Here is an 18,639-nt window from a genome sequence, read left to right on the forward strand (position 1 = left end):
CTTTACTTAAACAGCAGCCGGAACTTCAATGTAGCCTGCTGCTGTCTCCCATATCCCCAAGGAAAGCCACAATCTCCTAAGAAAGGGAGCAGTGAATAAATGGATGAAGAGACCCATTACTCATTTTTCATGAGAAGTTTTATCAAGAGCCTTTAAAGCAAAATTAACCTTTTCATGACAATATTTTCACCCAAGCATGTCACACACTAAAGAAGCCTCAAGAGTTTTTTATAAAGAGGCAATGAAACTTGCTAATGAGGTCTAATAATGGAGCACTACTAAAAGACATAGATTAAATGTGGAAATGAACTATAATAGACTTAAATAAAACCTACTAAATTAATTAATGAACATCCATTTCGTCTAGCAATTTGGAACAATCAGCATAATTTACAAGTGTGCTTCTTCTGAACAAACCAAAGGGTTGAACATCAAAGGACAGCTTTTTACTGCAATTGCGTGCATGGAAAAAAAAATACACGGCAGCATCAGGCCACTTTGAACCAAGAGCTGATTCATACATGCTCATCCCTGACAAGCTGCTATTTGAGAAAAATACCTGAGGTTGCAGCTGCTTCCACAGCTATGCTACAGTAAGGAGGAGGGGAAGTGTCTGCCTCAGGTAAGGCTGCTGGCTGCGGAGGCTGCGGAGTCTCTGCAGACGTCGAAGGCTGCTCAGCTGCTGAAGACTCTTGGGGGTCATCCTCATTGTGAAGCTTAGGAGAAAAACACACACATTTCAGAGGCATTCAGGGAATACTTCCTATGACAACCTAATACTTGCAGAGACATGTTCAAAGACAGACAAGATTACTCTCATCAACAAAACAAATTATTTACAAAACAGAATGTGACCACTTCAAGTAGTCCAGCTAAATTCTTTTAAGCAATCAGCAAAAGATTATGTTAACTGCCTTGCATTTTTTTTTCCCCAGGAATGTTTTTCTTCTCAGTGGTTTTCAGAGAGTCTTAAAGATTTGGAGTTTTCCATGTTTACTATATGGAAAAATACTACTATATTAATATTTTAACACCATTATATTTTTATTCTTAGGTACACTCATAAAATGTATTAACTATTTTAAAACACATGAGGTGAGAAATACTATTGTTTATTGTATTTAACTTGGAGAAGAAGAATTAAGACACGTTTACTTCTGTAACTGGGGCCTTCATTCTCTTGCATCTTGTCAAAGAGCTTCTCCATGCAAATTCTAAGACTTCAAAATATTCTGCTTTTCTTTACACTCTGAAAACAATCCTTTCCCTACAAAACTTCAAGCTGTTGGTTTGTTGGCTTTTTTTCATTGATTAAGATGCAGTTTTAAAAAAACATATCCAGCAAAGCATATACAGAAATAAGAATTTGGCTAAGGGAGAATTCTGATCAAAACTGCGGAATTCAGATCCAGCTGCTAACAAGAAAGATCCAGCTTTTAAAAAGAAAGAGTACTAGAATTAGAGAAGTGCTAGTTCCCAGTAGTGTGAACTACAAGATAAGATTCCTAGAAGGCAACAACTGAAGCACCACATGTAAAACCCAGACCAAAAAATAAGACTGTTAACCATACCTAAAAGAAGAATTCTATAACTCAAGTTGGTACTTTTTACAAACGCCCTACAGCAAAATATTATTTCAGTAACAAATATTAAGAATATAACTACAATTATTTCCTATTAGGCAAGGTACAATCAGGTTACTGGAAAAATTGCCTTCTAAGAAGAACGCTAAATTTCTTATTAAGCGGTGTATCACTTACACCAAAATTGTTTTAATATGCAGATTATATCAAAGTTCACAGAATGGTTGATGTTGAAAGGGACCTCTGAGCCCATCTAGTTCAACCTCTGTGCTCAAGGAGAAGCATCTACAGCTGGATGTATGAGACCACATCCAAATATCTTTTGAGTACCTTCAAGGATAGAGACTACACGGGCTATACGGAAAATGTTTCCAGGCTCCGTCACCTTCACATTACTAAAAATAAGGGAAAAAAAAGTTTCCTGATGCTCAGAGGTCACCTTCAATAGAAATGATAGGTGTTTTTGAGGGTTTCTGGGTCCTGAGCAATCAGGTCATTTAATGCCTAATCAGTGATCCAGAAGTAGCAGCAATATGAGAAATATTTTTAGCCATTTTGAGTAGTTAAAGCCAAAGAAAACAAAAGCACTTCAAAATAACCTAATATATTCCAGGATACAGAAAGCAAGTGAGAACACAAACAAATCAACTCTAAAAAGGTCGATCAGATAAGCAAGTTGAGAGCTATACATATTATGGTTCTAAATTAAGTACAATAATTCACAAGAAAAATCTAGTATTGTAATGGATATAGCCAAAATAAGCTCATTTTTAAATAAAACTAATTTGATTAACTAAGGTATAAAGAACAAAACACTACTGGTATAGTTTTTACACTAATGGCTGGCACGCTCACCTTCATTTGGGATGTGTGTGTAGTTCTGACTACCCCAGTAAAACAACCTGGTCTTTGACCAGAGGAAAAAGTAAAGCAAACTTAAATGGATCTCTGTTACTTCCATTCTTTCTCTTCTGCCCTCCTCCTCTTCAATCACGGCAACTTTTTTTTCCCTACCACACCACAGTAAATGCTGTCGCTATTCTGAAGACACAGAGACCCACAAGCACATCATTAGTCAAAGAGCATGTTACTCCTAAAAAAAACCCAAAACAAACAAACAAAACCAAGAAACTTTGCCATTCCCCACAAATTTAATTTTGCAACTTCTACATGCTTTCTTGAAAGCTGTTTCGCTCCAAATTATCTGTAGTATACTAACAGTGGAGTAATTTAGTAGATGATGGGGTTAACATGAAGATCAGACACAAAAAATGTACATGAGACTTCTTGCCTTCAAAGACAAAGTTAATGAGTCATTCAATGGTTATAGCAACTGCAATTAGGAAATGGAAAAATTCCATCCTAAGGGTTACACATAATAGAGACATGTTATACCCTTTAGTGCCACCCAAAGTGCCTTTATTTTGTGAGACTTGTATTTATGAATTTATGAAACATTTGCATTTATCCTCCCTTCTATTATAGAGGCTTCTCAGAAATTCTGAAAAGCACCAAGGTTATCTTAAAGCAGCAACTTAAAGAAAAATCTTCACCCCTTTTTTTTTTAAAAAAAAGCGACATCAAACAACAACAACAACCCCACAATAACTGCATTAAGTAGCTTGAGCGTTTACAGCTAGAATAATAAACACAAGTTGTTCCATGAACACAGACTAGCATTTGTTAGCTCTTGTCCAAGTCGCGTTTATCCTACTCTCTCCTCAAGGCACTAACTTCAGCTTCTTTCAGAGGACCACTCCAATGGGTCCAAAAAAAAAAACAAAACAAAACCCCCCAGTTGCAGCAGAACTTGCTCCAGTAAACTGGAAATGTTGCCCACACCAGCAGGGTAGACAGCAGTGGTTATATCATTTTGTCCTGTAGCAACTCTTCCTTGTCTCCACAGAGCACTGCCTCGCCTCTCTAGAGTCACCAGCTTGCTTGAAACCAGTAGGAATCTGACTACCTTTGAGCCTCCCTCCTCACATTTAATTTTGGCTTCTACTGGCGGTAAATTTAGAAGTTATTTTTGGAGACGGGAAGAAGAGGCCTGACACTCTTCATAGACTTCATTGCCATAGAAACCAAGCTAAAAACACCCAGAAAGGAACAGAAAATATCTGTTTCAAGGCATTACTTATGCTATGTACTTAAATGTCACCTGAAGCAGCATTTAACATTGAAAGTATATAAATAGTATCCAAGATTTTATTTTTCCAATAGTAAGAATGTTTCACCAAACATTTAATTAAAGACTGAGGAAAACTAGCACTTCATTATCTCAGCCCCTCCCAAGCCTCCAATGAACCATAATTTGGTAGTAGGCAATATAGTTGTTTTTGTGAACATTATGATCAAAACAATTACCAAGACCTATTAAAACGGAGAACTGTAAATTAGTACCTTCCCCTATTCCCTCCCTCACATTTTAAAAGTGGGTTACACTAAAATTTTTTTCCTTCATGGCTTAGTCTGTATTTGGGGTATCTGGCTGACTACATGAAGCTTCACTATAAAAAGAAAAAGTGAGAACTTTGCTATTAGACACATTACTCTTAAACTGTTAATGCCAGTATTTCAATCACTGCTTTTGCAGCCCTCAAACTACAATACAATACAGGCTCATATTCTCAAAAAGTATCTATGATAGGACACGTAAAATTCAAAGATCAATTGAATCAGAGCAAAGGCTGTTCTGCCAACAATGACTCAATCTCATGGTAGCTACAAAAGGGTGAACAACACAGGAAAACATAATAGTTTCCTTTATATGATTTTTATGTTACACTATCTTCAGTTTCCTTCCCAGAAAACATCTACAAAACAGTGATTCACTATCTCATTTCAGAAGAAGTTAAAATCAATGCCAGACCTTTCAGCACCAAAATATTGTATAAAATACAATTATATTTATTCTCTACTTTTACATTAATAATTTCTTTTAAAAAGAAATTATTCTTATACAATGCACACAATTATTCTTTTACAATTTATTTCCTTAAGTCTGTTATTTATATAATTATTTCCAAAGTAATCAGATGCAATATCTGAAGTCAGCTGACAGCTTACAAAGAAACACGAACCACGAGAAAGTGCTTAGAACAGAAGCTTTTACTGAGGGGATGGATTCAGATACTTTAAATGTTTAGGCTTATCAAAATAAAAACTAAAAGTGGAAGATCTCATTATCTGCTTTACACATTTTATCTATCTACAGATAGCAACTTTATCTGACCTACAGATGTTTGCTTTTCTGGCTAAACAGAGTTTACTTCATTTCTGATGAACTGATTGTACAAGAGTGGCAGTATAAGCAAGTTATTCAATTATGCCATTTTAAAAAGAAAAATCAGAGGAAAAGGATATAATAAGATGTCTGTTATCACCAATACCAAAAATGCACAAGATTAGAATAATGGTCTCTGATAAAGAGCATTGAAGTAGCACATGCTAATTCTAGTCATAGTGTACAAACACCACTCAATTTGTCACCTGGTATTGCATTTCAAAAGCTGCTCTTTACTCCTTTCATAAAATATGATTACGGAAATTAGCATATTATAAAATTATTGCAATACAATTAATTTCAACAGCATATTGCACATATTTTTAAAATCTTTTTTTAACAAACATGGTTTTTTTCACTCTGCTTACATAATTTCTTTAGTGTAGCAAAATATTATGCAGGGGATACTGTCATACAAGTTAAAAACAAAACAAAACCTCAAACAACTAGCCAGCTTTCTTGTCCTATTTCATTTAATACCTTTATTACCAGCTCATCTTGTCAAAATGTGACTTTTAGGTAAATTTTCACAGTGATGGTTCTGTCTGGGGCACCACAGTTACACAAAATTCTCACTAGCAATCATAAACTGCAAAGCACTTTTAACATATCCTTCTTTCTACTTTTCAAATGAAATTACATTTTTGAAGAAGCTTTGACTCGTCCAGTTTTGACCTTACACTGATGAGTTCATGGGTTCTTCCAAACTGTATTAAAACTAATACAATACACAGAAATTCCATGATGTTGGACCTAAAACTTTGCTTCATGTAAAACTGCAGACAGCCAAGTAGATCATGTAAGTTCAGCCTTTGTATGCAAAACAGTCCACTGATGCACTTTCTTCACAAAAATAAACATTCTTAGCAACCAAGATTTATCTTCTTCCCTTGGTAGAAGTTACTTTGGTCTTCTATTATCAATTATTGAGATTATAACAAGAGGTCAACCAAAAATATCCATTTATTGCAGCTTCCAGCATTGGAGGGAAAGGCGTGACAGACTCAAGATTGCCAGTGTAGTGCACAAAAAGAACTGACATTTCTGCATTAGCTTCATGACATCTTCCATAGTGGTACACACATATTTATTCCACAGAAATCATAACACTGTAAATATGATAGGCGCAACAAACAGTGGGTTAAAATAAAAGCTGTCCTCTTCAAAAAGCTAACAGGGAGCTTTTCACATCTGTGTTTCACCCGATGCTTTCATTTGCTGAAAAATTCAAGCCCTTTTACACTTGCCTACATATAGTGATTTCTAAGTCTGCAATAAACTTTCTCTACAAATGAGGCATGAAAGCAGAGATCACTTGCTACATAAAAATAACTTCAACAAATATAGGCTGCAATTTTAATGCTTGTTTTGTAACCACATACTGCATTTTTCAGCTTTACTAGTCTAAAAATAAGATTTATCTGTAAACAGCAAAATCTTAATCTTGGGATTTTCAAGGCAAAAAAAAAATCTTGAAATAAAATTTGATTCTGAACCTGCTAGAAAAAGACTTCATGATGTTTCTGCTTTCTGAATGTCACCTAATTGTATCAACAGCTCATACTATCAGCTATTGGGGTTTTAGAAAAACACATAAAACCATATCATTAAACCATAATCACCAAAAATAGAATCACAGAATGGTCTGTGTTGAAAGGGAGCTTAAAGATAACATAGTTCAAAATCCCACACCAGGGACAAGTAACCTTCCACTAGTCCAGGCTGCTCAGAGCTCCCTCCAGTCTGGCCTTAAACACTTCCTGAGATGGGGTGCTTGCAGCTTCTCCACACAACATGTTCCAGTGCCTCACACCCTTCACAGGAAACAATTTCTTCCTACATCTAACATAAACCTACCCTCCTCCATTCTCCCTCATCCTATCACTGCATCTCCTTGTAAGAAGACCCTCTCTGGCTTTCTTGCACAGCCCCTTCAGGCACTGGAATGCTGCCATAAGGCCTCCCTGGAGCCTTCTCTTCTCCAGGCTGAATGATTCAAACTCTCACAGCTTGTCCTCATACAAGAGTAGCTCCATCCCTGTGATCATTTTGGTGTCCCTCCTCTGGACGCTCTCCAACAGGTCCATGTCCTCCCTGTGCTGGGTCCCCAGAGCTGGATGCAGCCCAGCAAGTGGGCTCTCACCAGAGCAGAGCAGAGGGGCAGAGTGCCCTCCCTGTCCCTGCTGCCCACGCTGCTTTGGATGCAGCCCAGGACACGTTTGGCTTTCTGGAAGTGCCCAAGGCTGGCTCATGTCCAGCTTCTCAGCCACCAGCACCCCCAAGCCCTTCTCAGCAGGGCTGCTCTCCAGCTGTTCATCCCCAGCCTGTGTTTGTGCTTGGGATTGCCCCAACCCAGGCACAGGACCTTATACAGTTGAAATTCATGATACTTGCACCCACCCACCTCCCAAGCCTGTCAAGGTCCTTCTGGGTGGCATCCCTTCCCTCCAGCATGTCAACCACACCACACAGCTTGGTGTCATCAGCAAACTTGCTGAAGGCAAGTGCTAAGATCAATCCGCTCTGATTTAGGTCACTAGTAGCCACTGAAAAAATCAAAACTAAAACCAATAATCTGTAATTACACTTAGAGAATAATTTTAAGAGCAGAAGAGCTAAATAAATCTTTCTTCAAAATAAATGTTTTCATTTTCTTGTTTATTTGGAAAAAACCTATATCCACAACAGCTTTTTGAAAGAAATATTTCACAGTTTTCTAGAATACAAGGTTTATTGAGAAAATAGGCCAAACATTGTACATTGTACTTTAACTTACTAGCTTTCTCCACAAATTTTCTTCCACAAATAAGGTAGTTGACAACATGCTTTTTTCTTCAAATGTGTGTTTTAACACCAATCTCCCATGAACCCATGCAGACCAGCAAGCAGGAAGGCAAGTATCTCCAGTTCTCTACCAAATGCATGCTCTGCTGCTTTATAGTCCTGGCCACAGCCACAAGCACTCCAGAGAAACACCATCCTCTAAAGACTGGTGAGCCTTCAGATTAATAAACACTGAACTACTAAGCAATTAAGCTTATAAGGCATTTCATTAAAAGGCAGAAGTATAGAAATTCTCAGCTACTTTTTGCTTTTATGTATTCAAAACTAAGTGAACAAATCTGATTAGAATTCTTGACTGCACAGAACAGATGCACATAATTTTCTTTTCCTCACCATCCCATCACTTGGCAAGCATCAGCTATCCAAGGCAAGCATCAGCTCTCCAACACCCAGATCCAGCAGTACCCCTTCATGATAACCAAGTGGGTTGCATTGTTGCTTGTTTTTGTTTTGTTTTTTTACGAGGCATCTCTGCAGAAAGTTTTCAACAGTAGTTAATATGTCAGAAGGTCAAAGGTATAAAATCTGCACTAGAAGCAGAAAGCTGACAGAAGCCCACTGCTGCCATTCCACAGCTGTGTAGAAATACCAAGTGTGTCTGTTAAACAGGGATTAGATACCATGGAAACCCAGAACCTCTGGAGGCAAACTTAGGCTGAAAAGAATCCAGAGATTTATACTGAATATTGTTGAAAAATAAGTTGCCAAAAGAATGGCTTTTCTACCACAGTTAATTTCCTTGTGCAAAAATTAAGTAATCTGTAGCAAGTAAAAATGCTTCACATGTATTTAAGCAGCCCTTAAATTATCTTAGTACTCTTTTAACTAAGGATCTTCAAGCTATTGAACTTTTCAAGGTTTTTTAAAATAGTCTTATAAATCTGATTTTTAAAAAACCACAAACCAAATAAAACAATGGTAATCAGGACTTATAATTCAGATTTAACCAATTAATTACACATTTAGTAGCACAATATACACAGCTGCATTCATTCCCTATGGCTTCTATTGAGATGTATTCCTCCTAATCCCTCCCATTAACAGCAAAAGTAGAGGTATTAGTGAATATTAGAACATATCTGGTGTGAATGCATGAACTCTTCTGGAAAAGTAAATGTTCCAAGACTAATGATGCTAGAAGTATGGTCTTATTCTTCAAAGTATATCCATTTCTCTCCCCTTTTCTTGAAGGTTTCTTGTCTATTAAAGAATAATGCCACAGTAATTTTGAATACTGGAATTTTGGTATGATCCAAACAAATACACACTTCATATACATTGTAAAATTATAAACTGGGCATTGTTTCCGACGGTATTCCTATTGCATAGTTATAGGAATTAACAGAGAAATTTGCCAACAAAAAACTGTTATGTCTAAATACTAATAACATCAATGGCTAGGACCAACATTTTGAAATCTTCACACATGCAAAGAAAATTCTAGGAAAAAGAAGTTGTTAAAAGCTTACTCTAAAACTTGTACACAATGAGGTATTTCAACTCTGACCTACTCCAGAATGCAGAGGCTACTAAAAACATTACCACCTATCATGTAGCCTTCTGTTTATCAAATAGTAACTTGAGAACAGCTTGAGGAACTGGTTTAATTCTAGAAACAAAGTATAAAAGGAGGTTTTCCTCCTTGAACACTTTCTAGATAGAAGAAACTCAGTAACAAACCAGACACATGCTACTAAGACCAGAGGTCAGCCTAAGGGCATGTTCTGTCTCCAACACAACCATCAGCATAGGAGCCTTAATCACTTCTTTGACATCCATTTTCTTCACATTCCCCAACATGCACACAGTTCCATTACAGCTGGTGAAGTGCACGTCTCTGCCTATTCTACTTACATCTGTTACAAATTTGACACATGTGAGTTTGTTTTCTTGAATCTGCTGGTACAATCTGCCTGTATAATCTTGTGTATCAAAAAACTGCATATGTTTGCTTCTCCTGTGTACTTTCTTTTCTAAATCAAACCTCAGTGAACACTCTACAATTTTAATATTGCACAATTTGGTGAATAACAGCTTCAGAACATAACAGCTCCACAACTGCTTTTACCCATTGCCTTGGTGACTCTGCAGGTGTTGGTCACTTCCAATTCCCACCATCTATTTCAGAGCTCTTGTAATAAGTCCACTTCCCCTTCCTTTCTGTGGCTCCCCTTGTGAACAACCAAAACAGTATCCAACACAAGGGCAGGTCATGTGTCTCATACAATGATACTTCCCGTTCATTCTCCCTGTACTGCCTCATGATGGACAGTGTTGCATCCGGATCTGTTGGCAACTGCCACCAACCAACAGCTTCAGCAAACCAGTCACAGGCCATGTCTTTACTCAGCAGCAGCTTTATAGAATCAATACAGAAAGTAGATCCCAGTCACTCTGAAGTCACATAGAACATACACAACACGTAAACTGTAAAAGTAGAGGGAACAGCCTGTAAAACCAGGAAATGCTACGAAGTGCAGATTCAATATTCAACAATTAGATCTATTTTAGCTTACATTCATTTGGGCTGCAAATTTTTCAATGTTGATTGAAAATGCTGAATATTACTCTAAATGTTACACATATTTCAGTTAAAGTACAATGACAGAGCTCAAGAACAAAAACTTCTTAAGGACAATGCAGGAGGATGCTAACATGATAAATTTATTTTAAGAGGGAATAACAAAGATGAAGATTTTCTTCCTGGAAATGTATTATGGAAATTGAACTGCAGAAGCAGCACACAGTTTCACCTCAAGCCCCTGATTTGAAAGAAGTATGAAAAAAGGACTCAAGTGTGTGTCTCCTGTACCATGCATAAGTGCCACTGAAGATTTTTCAAAAAAATATGAAAAACTTTAAAAGTCTCAAGATTATCGACAAACCAGAAATTTTATTGCATGTGTACTTAATTAAAGTAAGCCTAGCAAAAGAGTTTCCTACTAAACAATATGGCTCAGTAGGTCAAAATGAAATAATTATTTAAATAAAATATAAATTAGAGGATACTATTAAACAATAAGAGCAAACTCTATTCTTATTAGCACATCAGTCATGCTTGACTTTTTCAGTATAACCTATTTTCTTAGTAATGGAAATAGAGTAGTTGAGCTCCTCAGCTTACAGAGATAATAGAAACAAATTTCAACAGCTTAAAAAAACACACATACACAACACCAGCTGAACACACTTATTGTGAATTGCAAGAACAGGCTCTACTGAAAAGATTTCCATTTTGATTTGTAACTCACACAACGCTTATAAACATTCAGGGTCCTTCCTTTAAAAAAAGCATGTTTAGGTCTCAATAGGCAGTTGGGAATTTTTTCAACACTACTGTTAAAGTGCTGACTGAGCATTTCAAAGCAATCTGACAAAATATGTGGCACAAAGGACAATTCTCTGGACCTCTCAATTGCCAGTGAGATAATGCACACACCTGAAAGCAGGCACTTTCCAGCAGGTTGATTATAAGGCACCTAAAAAAAAAAGCACACAAGAGGTACACAAGAAAGGAACATAAGCCACACTGTTCAACATCAGCTGTGGCCCAGCACTGCAGGGATTTAGTGGCCAGCTCCTTTATTTGAATTATGCACTCATTCTAGAACTTGGAACAGATTTTAAGGAGCAAACAGCTTGTGCAAGTCTTTTTTCCTAACCATTTATTCCACGTATTTGATGCAAGTCAATTTTATGACCACAACTCTGGAGATTCAATTAAGAGCCTTAATGCTTCAGTACATTCCTTGAAAAATACCTTAAGGAGTTTTTCTGTTAAATTTCAAGATATGACAATTGATTCATAAGTACCATGATCAAAATGGACAACTGGCCTCAGTATCAGCCAAGACCCCGATCCCAACTGTTTCATGTTTTACCAAAGGCATCACTTATTCCTCAAAGATGACAAGTGTTAATTACACGAACCATTGCCAAAGCAATGTTCATCCACCAGCTCGCACCACTTTAAAAGAACCCTAAAACTCTGTCCTGCAGGATGGAAAGAACTGCTACCATAAGTATCCTCCTTTCAGTAACTTCCCCTCAAGGTCCTTTCCTACATAATCTTTTCAGATTAATCAGGGAAAAGCAAAAGCATGTTCAGTAGCTGAAGCTACATATATATATCTTCATCAAGGACATGATTCTGGCCTCCCCTACAAGAACAACCAGTGAACATTTGTAGGATTAGTTACAACAGGTAAATATTGCTCAAAGCTAAAATGGACAAACCATGTTTGTGAATATGTTAAGTTACCCCGCAATGGTGGGGAGACCAACTTTTTGGAGTGGCTGAGGAGTAAGTTAGACTATCTCAGTTTTAGGCTAATCTTAGCCTATGATAATGGAAACAATACTTAAGTGGAATAAAGAGTTACATGCTAAAATGGAAATTTATTTTTCACTTTCACTAAATCAGACATGCTCTGAGTGTGGGCTGTGCCTGAAAAGACTTAAGCACAAACCAGAAAAAGTTAGTCATTCTCATTAAAAGCACAGCTGGTGAAGGGGGTGCCCAATTTACTAAAATCAGCTACTTGTGACAGTACTTGCCCAGGAAGTGGGAGACCTAAGCCTGAGGCAGCTCAAACCCACAGTCTTGGCTCTGCAGTAGTTCAGTTTCAGTAGGAAAAGTTGGCAGTACCTGTCCAACTCTATAAGTTGCCAATTTTTTCTTTTTTTTTACTCAATCTCTTAGGATTGTTTTTCTTCTTCATTTGAAAATGGCTTCCCTGATTTGAGTGTACTGGTATATGTTCATTCCCCTTTTCAAAACAGCTAGATATCTAGAGGGAGATTTGAGGCTATGAAACTTTAGAAAATACTGAAATCTACGACTAAGTTGAACACTAAAGTCTCACAAAGTTAGGTGTGATGACATTACCAGTCACCACATCTTCCTTGTTTTGTCAACATTGTCACAGGGAAGAAAGTTTCAAAATATGCCTGTAATTAGCCATTTGTCAAAAGTAACTCAATTTCCCCATCTAGAAGACTACTACTAACATTTGTTATTAATGCAGTGCTTGATTTCTGAGATTATCCTGATATGATCCTTATTACATTTTTCAGATACAAAGGAGTTGAGAGAAGGCTTACAGCTTCTCCTTTCTAAAGTGCCACAGAAAGAACACCTAGTTTGGCCATAACACAGCTGACTCCTGCTCAGAGCCCTGCTATCTGAAGTTAATTTTATTCATGTTACTGAACTTTTCTAATATGATTAGAAGACTTACTAGATGTGACATGCATGGCAGGGCCTGAAGATGCCTTTTTACATTACGTGACTTCATGTCACTGCACAGATCAGGTACCTTTTTTTTCAAGCTTCATGCATCTTTCAAGAATCTAAAAATCCCCCAGTTCCACAAGATAGGCTCAGCCACACCAAAATCTTGCTGCCACTAGAAAGGCCAGTCCCGCTCCCAACCCCTCCTCCTGTACTACCTTTGCAAAAATCCAACCTTAGATTCTGGCCTACCAAGACCTTTGATGAAAAACCTGAGTGGAGCAACCCAGGTACATTTTGCTGGTTTTACTCTTTTTTTTTTTCTTCTTTTTTTTTTTTTTTTTGCTCAGTATGGTGAAACTTATGAAACTAAGTGAATCGGTGTGCAAAATTGCTTAGGTCATTCTGTGCCCACACCAAAAAGAAAGGCAACTGCCCACATAAAAACCCAGAAAGTTACTGTAACCATTGATGTTCCTGTTGTATCAGTGAGCCAAGGGTTTCCTCCTATGAATCAGCTGCAGAGCAGGGTGTTATGTCTGTGGCCTTCCAAGACAGTAATGGCAATACACAGTTTAACAACCCTGATTTGAATTTACACAAAAAGTATTGTATCTGTCCAGTACCTCAGCACCTTTACTTAGAAACAACATACAAAGAGACTTGAAGTTTATTTCCTTGTTTGTATAAAATGAGAAAGTACTTGTACATTTAAATAAGAAGTGAAAAAAAGTAAAACGTAGCCCTTTAAGTAATAACTGCATTCCTACTGTATCTGCAAATGTTTCAACAGTTACAACTTTTCCTGTTTGTAGCAGGATTCTTCATTAAAAAAATAGCAAAAATATTTATGAAAAATATTAAAGCTATTCCTTCAAGAGAGAAACTACTGTTTAATAGACACATTTGTAACAGGCAAGTGCTACAAAAATAAATTAAAAATTTTAAATGGCTAATATTACAGTCCAAAAAACAATTAACATGCAAGGACAGATCATTGTCTGAAGCATCATTTACCTCATTTCAGGAGAGCCTCATTTGGTTTTCTAAGCCATTAAAAGTCTAATCTAGGCATTTCATGTGCAAAAATCAGTGCAATGAAAAGTTCTATCTTCTTATGATTGAGGCTCCTACCACTAAAAATATCTGTGCAACTATCACAAGCAAACAACTGTAACACTTATCAGTTAATGCATCTTTCCTCAGTATTTTTCAGCATTATAAACTTAGTGCTCCAGATGCAGAATTTTATCTTCCAGTTATGACATCACCCCATATCTGTGGAAAGTAACAGAATTTCCCTAAGCTAGCTTGAGCTGTTCAGTAACACCAATTATATAAGAGTTTTCCTAAGATAATAAATACTGTAGAAAATACAGTAGATATACAGATATAAGCTAGCAGTCTTACATCAAAGCCATAGAACTACCTACATTTGGGAGTTTATTTGCTAATCACCATTAGGCTCAGTCCCCAGAAAAGAAAGAAGCAAGAGATTTTTCTTTGCTCACATTTCCTGTGTAGGTTGACTTTCATGAAAGTTACAAAGACAACTTGACTTTGATCAAGGTTTTTAACAAAGTAACATTGGGAGAGTAAAGAGCAACAACGGAGGTATCAGATAGAGAAAATAAAGCCTTATCTTTGTTTTTTGCTACAGTGTTTACAGAACAAATTTTCATCTCTTAGCCCCATTTCTATAAGCACACACAACTTATACAAGACTACAATCCCTTTTAAAAAGCCACAATTTCTTTATCTCTACATAGTGCCATAAACAGCAGGCTGCCATCAGAGTCTTGCCTCAACCATCACTTACAAACCCCACCAAAACCAAGTGCTACAGTGGCATGGCAAGTTCAGTAACAGCTGAACTGACATACCTGCGGAGAGCTGCCTTTGGCCCCACCCAAATCTGTTTGTTACTTTCCCATTTTACCATTTACCTGTTTAGCTCTGACCAAACCCTAAGTCAGACTCAAGACTACCTGACCCCAAACTTTAATCAAGAAAGACTGGTTATTATAATTCATGAGCAGTACAGTTTGTAAGTCCTGCAGCCTTCAATACAATTTCTGTCCTTAAACCACTCTCACATGCACGTGAAGTATTCCCTCATGACTCAGTTATCTGGAAAGACACATTTCTAAGTAAAAAAGGCAACCTTGAGCTTTATGCTTAGCTGCTCTCTCAGTTTCATGTGCTGCAGAAAACAGCTGCATTTCCTCCTCTTTGTTCCCGTACAGATTCACAAAGCATCATTCCAATCACTTTTTCTGCAAACAGGCTGGACTAGAAGCAGATGTTTCGGACAAGACAGTAATGCTCTTAAGGTCAGACGACAAAGAACTAGAAGGTAAAAACAATCAGGAAAATGACTAGTGAAGAATTTTTATTATCATTTTCCTAAACTTGATGCCTTATCCAACAAAGAGCAGAATAGGGGAAGAAACAGAAGAAATACAACAATACGCAAATGATACAGCGAACTGACTTGTACCTGCAAGGAATGTCAAATGTAAAATTTAAGACACATTCACCAACAGGAATGCAGTCATTCAAGTGACTAAGGAAAAGAAATAGGAAGTAAAGCAAAACAACAAAGGTTGGCTAATTTACTTCTAATGTCATACTCCTGCAGGGAAGCATGACAAATTCTTACCCATCAATTATTTGTCTTTTTGCCCTACGAAGAGAGACAAAACAGGAGGGCCAGAAAGCAATACAAATCACACATGCCCGGGGCAGAGAGTTACGTAATGCTGACGTACTGCCTGCTCTTTGCTCACAGCACTTACTTTGCTGCAATTCCAAGTACCAGCTTTTAACAGCTGCCCGGTTTGAACACTTTTAACCTGCTTTGTAAATAAAAGGCAGACACACAAAGAACAAGATACAAAATGAAGCTTTAGAGCTATTTCCAACAGAGATATAAATAAGGAAAGCAGAGGGTTAGCTTTATGATGAGAAATTTTCTGTTTCATAAGAAGTCATAGAACAGGCTTTTTGTGCTAAAACTCAAAACTAAATTGCCTGCCAATCTAATTTAATTTACTTGAAGAACCCACAAATAAAAAGAGAAAGATAGCTCCTTCAACTTCACTGAAGTGCTACTACCAGGAAACACAAGTCAGTAATTCTTTTATAATAAAAGACACCTAGAAATCTTTCTATTTAGAAGAGAACTTGCCCTGAAGAGAGTCAGGGCAAGCGAGAAGTAAAGGCAAAATAGGTACAAGCCGGGCCAAAAAGTATTTATTATTAATTATGGGAGAAAGAAAAAAGACAAAAAAAAAAAAAAAAAAAAAACCCAAAAAACCAAAAAATGAACACAGCAGAACTGGCCAGATTTCGCAAAACTAAATTTATAAATCATTCATAAAATGTGGTTTTAGCTGTATCAAGTCATCTTTTTTCCTACATTTTGTCTACAAAAACTAGGACACAACCATAAAATCTGCAATAATCTATTGCTCAGTACCTATCACAGCCATTATGTAAGCAAATACATCACAACACTTAAGATCACATGCTTGAATAATCAGCTGCTAATTAAGTATATCTGCAATTGCCTTGTTCCTTCCTTTCTCTGACCCAAAACAGTAAGTAAACAACATGACAAAAAAATCTCAGTCTTCAGCAGTCAGATATAACAAAGAAACTAAAACAATATGCTCCTTCCTATGGGGAAGTAATCAGTAAGGCTCTGTTTTAAACTCTGGAGCACAGCAGACTGATTTATAACAAATGACTACACAATTTAATGTACACAGCAAACTGAGGAGGCCAACTCATGCAGACAAACATTAAGCTAAGCCCTTTTGGAAGGCCACACCAAATAGTGCTTACCCAAAGCTGGGCATCTGTACCATCACAGAAAGTTCCTAACAAGCATAAGACCAAAATATTACAGAAACAAATTATTTCTTCATGTGTTTTTGGGGGTTTTTTTTAACTCCTTTGAGTAACAGTAACTAAATACCTGTCTGACCTCTAATAACATTTGCTCTTTAAAGGCCTTTTAAAACATGCCAGGTTACCTCAGGCCTCGAGGAAGATAGTGTTTGTAGGCTCTCAAGAAAATGCTCTGCCAGCATTTTTCTTCTCTGTTGCAGAGAAGAAGGAATGACTTTAGGACTTCTACTGATTTCGAGTTATGGAAGCACAGTGCCAGGAAAAAAGCAGCTGCTGACCAACTACCACCCCAAAGGCATACGTCACAGGGTGTGTGGTGTGTTCATCACCTCTATGACAATCCCTGCATCTAAGTGCCCAAAAGCATACAGAAATTTAAGGTGCTGTAAGACTATCAAAATAAATATTCCAAATACAATAAAAGTGTTTCCTATTCTTTTTTCTTAAATCATAACCTAGGAACAATCTGAATATAAATACCACTATTTACATATGCACAGATGTAAGTGTGATTACTTCTGTGGACATTCTTTTCACTGCTCCAGCTGTAAAACACAAACACTAAGATAAATAATTCAGGATTTAGCTAGAAGACTGCGGTAGAAATTTGAATCACAGAGAGTAACAAAGATTTCAGACTTCCTTATCTTTACATTCAGAGCAAAGCTATAAAGTACAAGGAGTTTAAGGATAAAATTTAAACTTTTGAGGAGACTGACTACACCTAAGTCATTTTTACATCCAATAATCAGGAAAGCTTACACATTTTGAGTATAATTGACCTTAAGCTAATGACTGCAAGATTTATGTAACTGACATTAAACTAATGACTGCGAGAAACAAACAGGACAATCAGTTCGGGCAGGATGAAAATCTTTGTATTGTAAATGATGACTTCCGTGGTTAAGTTCAGGAACAAAAGAAAAACTGGTCTCAGCGACCCACAGAGCTGCACACCGTTCTTGAGAAGAGTCTGTTCGTTCATGTGCATACACACAGACACACACACACACACACACTGAAGGTCAGTCTCCTCCGTGCATTTCACACTTCCCTCCCTCGCTCCAATCTTCACACAGGCCTTGCACTCTATCCCTGTGCCAGACAGCTACGGGCTTTTAGAAATCACAAGGTTTCAGCGGCTCACTCCACAGCACGTACTTAGCAGAGACAAGGACCCCTGTCCCTTCCTCCCCCGGCTGCTCCTCCTCGGCCGCGCTCTCCCGGGAGCCGCCACCCGCTCCCGGCAGGGGGAGGCGCCCGGGGAAACCCGCCGAGCCCGGGAGCCGGCGGGAGGGGAGAAGGCGGCGGGCAAAGGCGGCTTCTCGAGCAGGCCGGGCAGCCGCCCCTCCGAGGCCGGGGCTGCCGGAGGGCACGAGGGAGACAGCCCCCGCCGCCCGAGCAAGGCCCGGCTGTCAGAGCCCCTCCGCGCTCGGCCCCGGTCCCGGTCCTGGGCCCTGCCAGACCCCCGCGTAGGAGCCGAGAAGCGGGGCCGGGGGAAGGGCGCCCCGGTCGCACCGCGCCCCGCCGGCCCGAGGGGCGGGGGAAGGCGAGCGGGGCCTCGCCGGGGACGCCGCACTCACCACTTGGTAGCGGCTGACGGGCTGGTGGTGATCCATCCTGGCCGCCCGCCGACACGCACGGGCGCGGCCGCAGCTCCTCCGACCTGGCGCCGCGTCGCTCGGTCCGTCCTTCCCTTCTTCCTTCCTTCCTTCCTTCCCCCGCCCGTTCGCCCGGCGCCGCCGCCGCCCGGCCCGGCCCTGCCCCGCTGCGGCCGC

The 18,639-nt window shown here is 38.6% G+C and overlaps 1 protein-coding gene across 2 annotated transcripts in view; it reads right to left on the minus strand.

The window, feature by feature from the left end:
• NDFIP2 (Nedd4 family interacting protein 2) overlaps nucleotides 1–18,633 on the minus strand; it is a 44,875-nt gene extending 26,242 nt beyond the window's left edge. Inside the window, exons 1-2 of one of the 2 annotated variants that reach the window (XM_064408468.1) lie at nucleotides 18,445–18,633; nucleotides 560–716 (exon numbers count right to left, since the gene is read on the minus strand). In XM_064408468.1, coding sequence (XP_064264538.1) covers nucleotides 560–716; nucleotides 18,445–18,480 — 193 coding nt within the window. In that variant the 5' untranslated portion in view covers nucleotides 18,481–18,633. The remainder of the gene's footprint in view (nucleotides 1–559; nucleotides 717–18,444) is intronic. The other variant, XM_064408469.1, reaches the window with a different exon arrangement.
• Between the last annotated feature and the right edge of the window lie 6 nt (nucleotides 18,634–18,639).

The sequence above is a fragment of the Passer domesticus genome, chromosome 2, assembly GCF_036417665.1.
Source record: "Passer domesticus isolate bPasDom1 chromosome 2, bPasDom1.hap1, whole genome shotgun sequence".
Lineage (NCBI taxonomy): Eukaryota > Metazoa > Chordata > Aves > Passeriformes > Passeridae > Passer > Passer domesticus.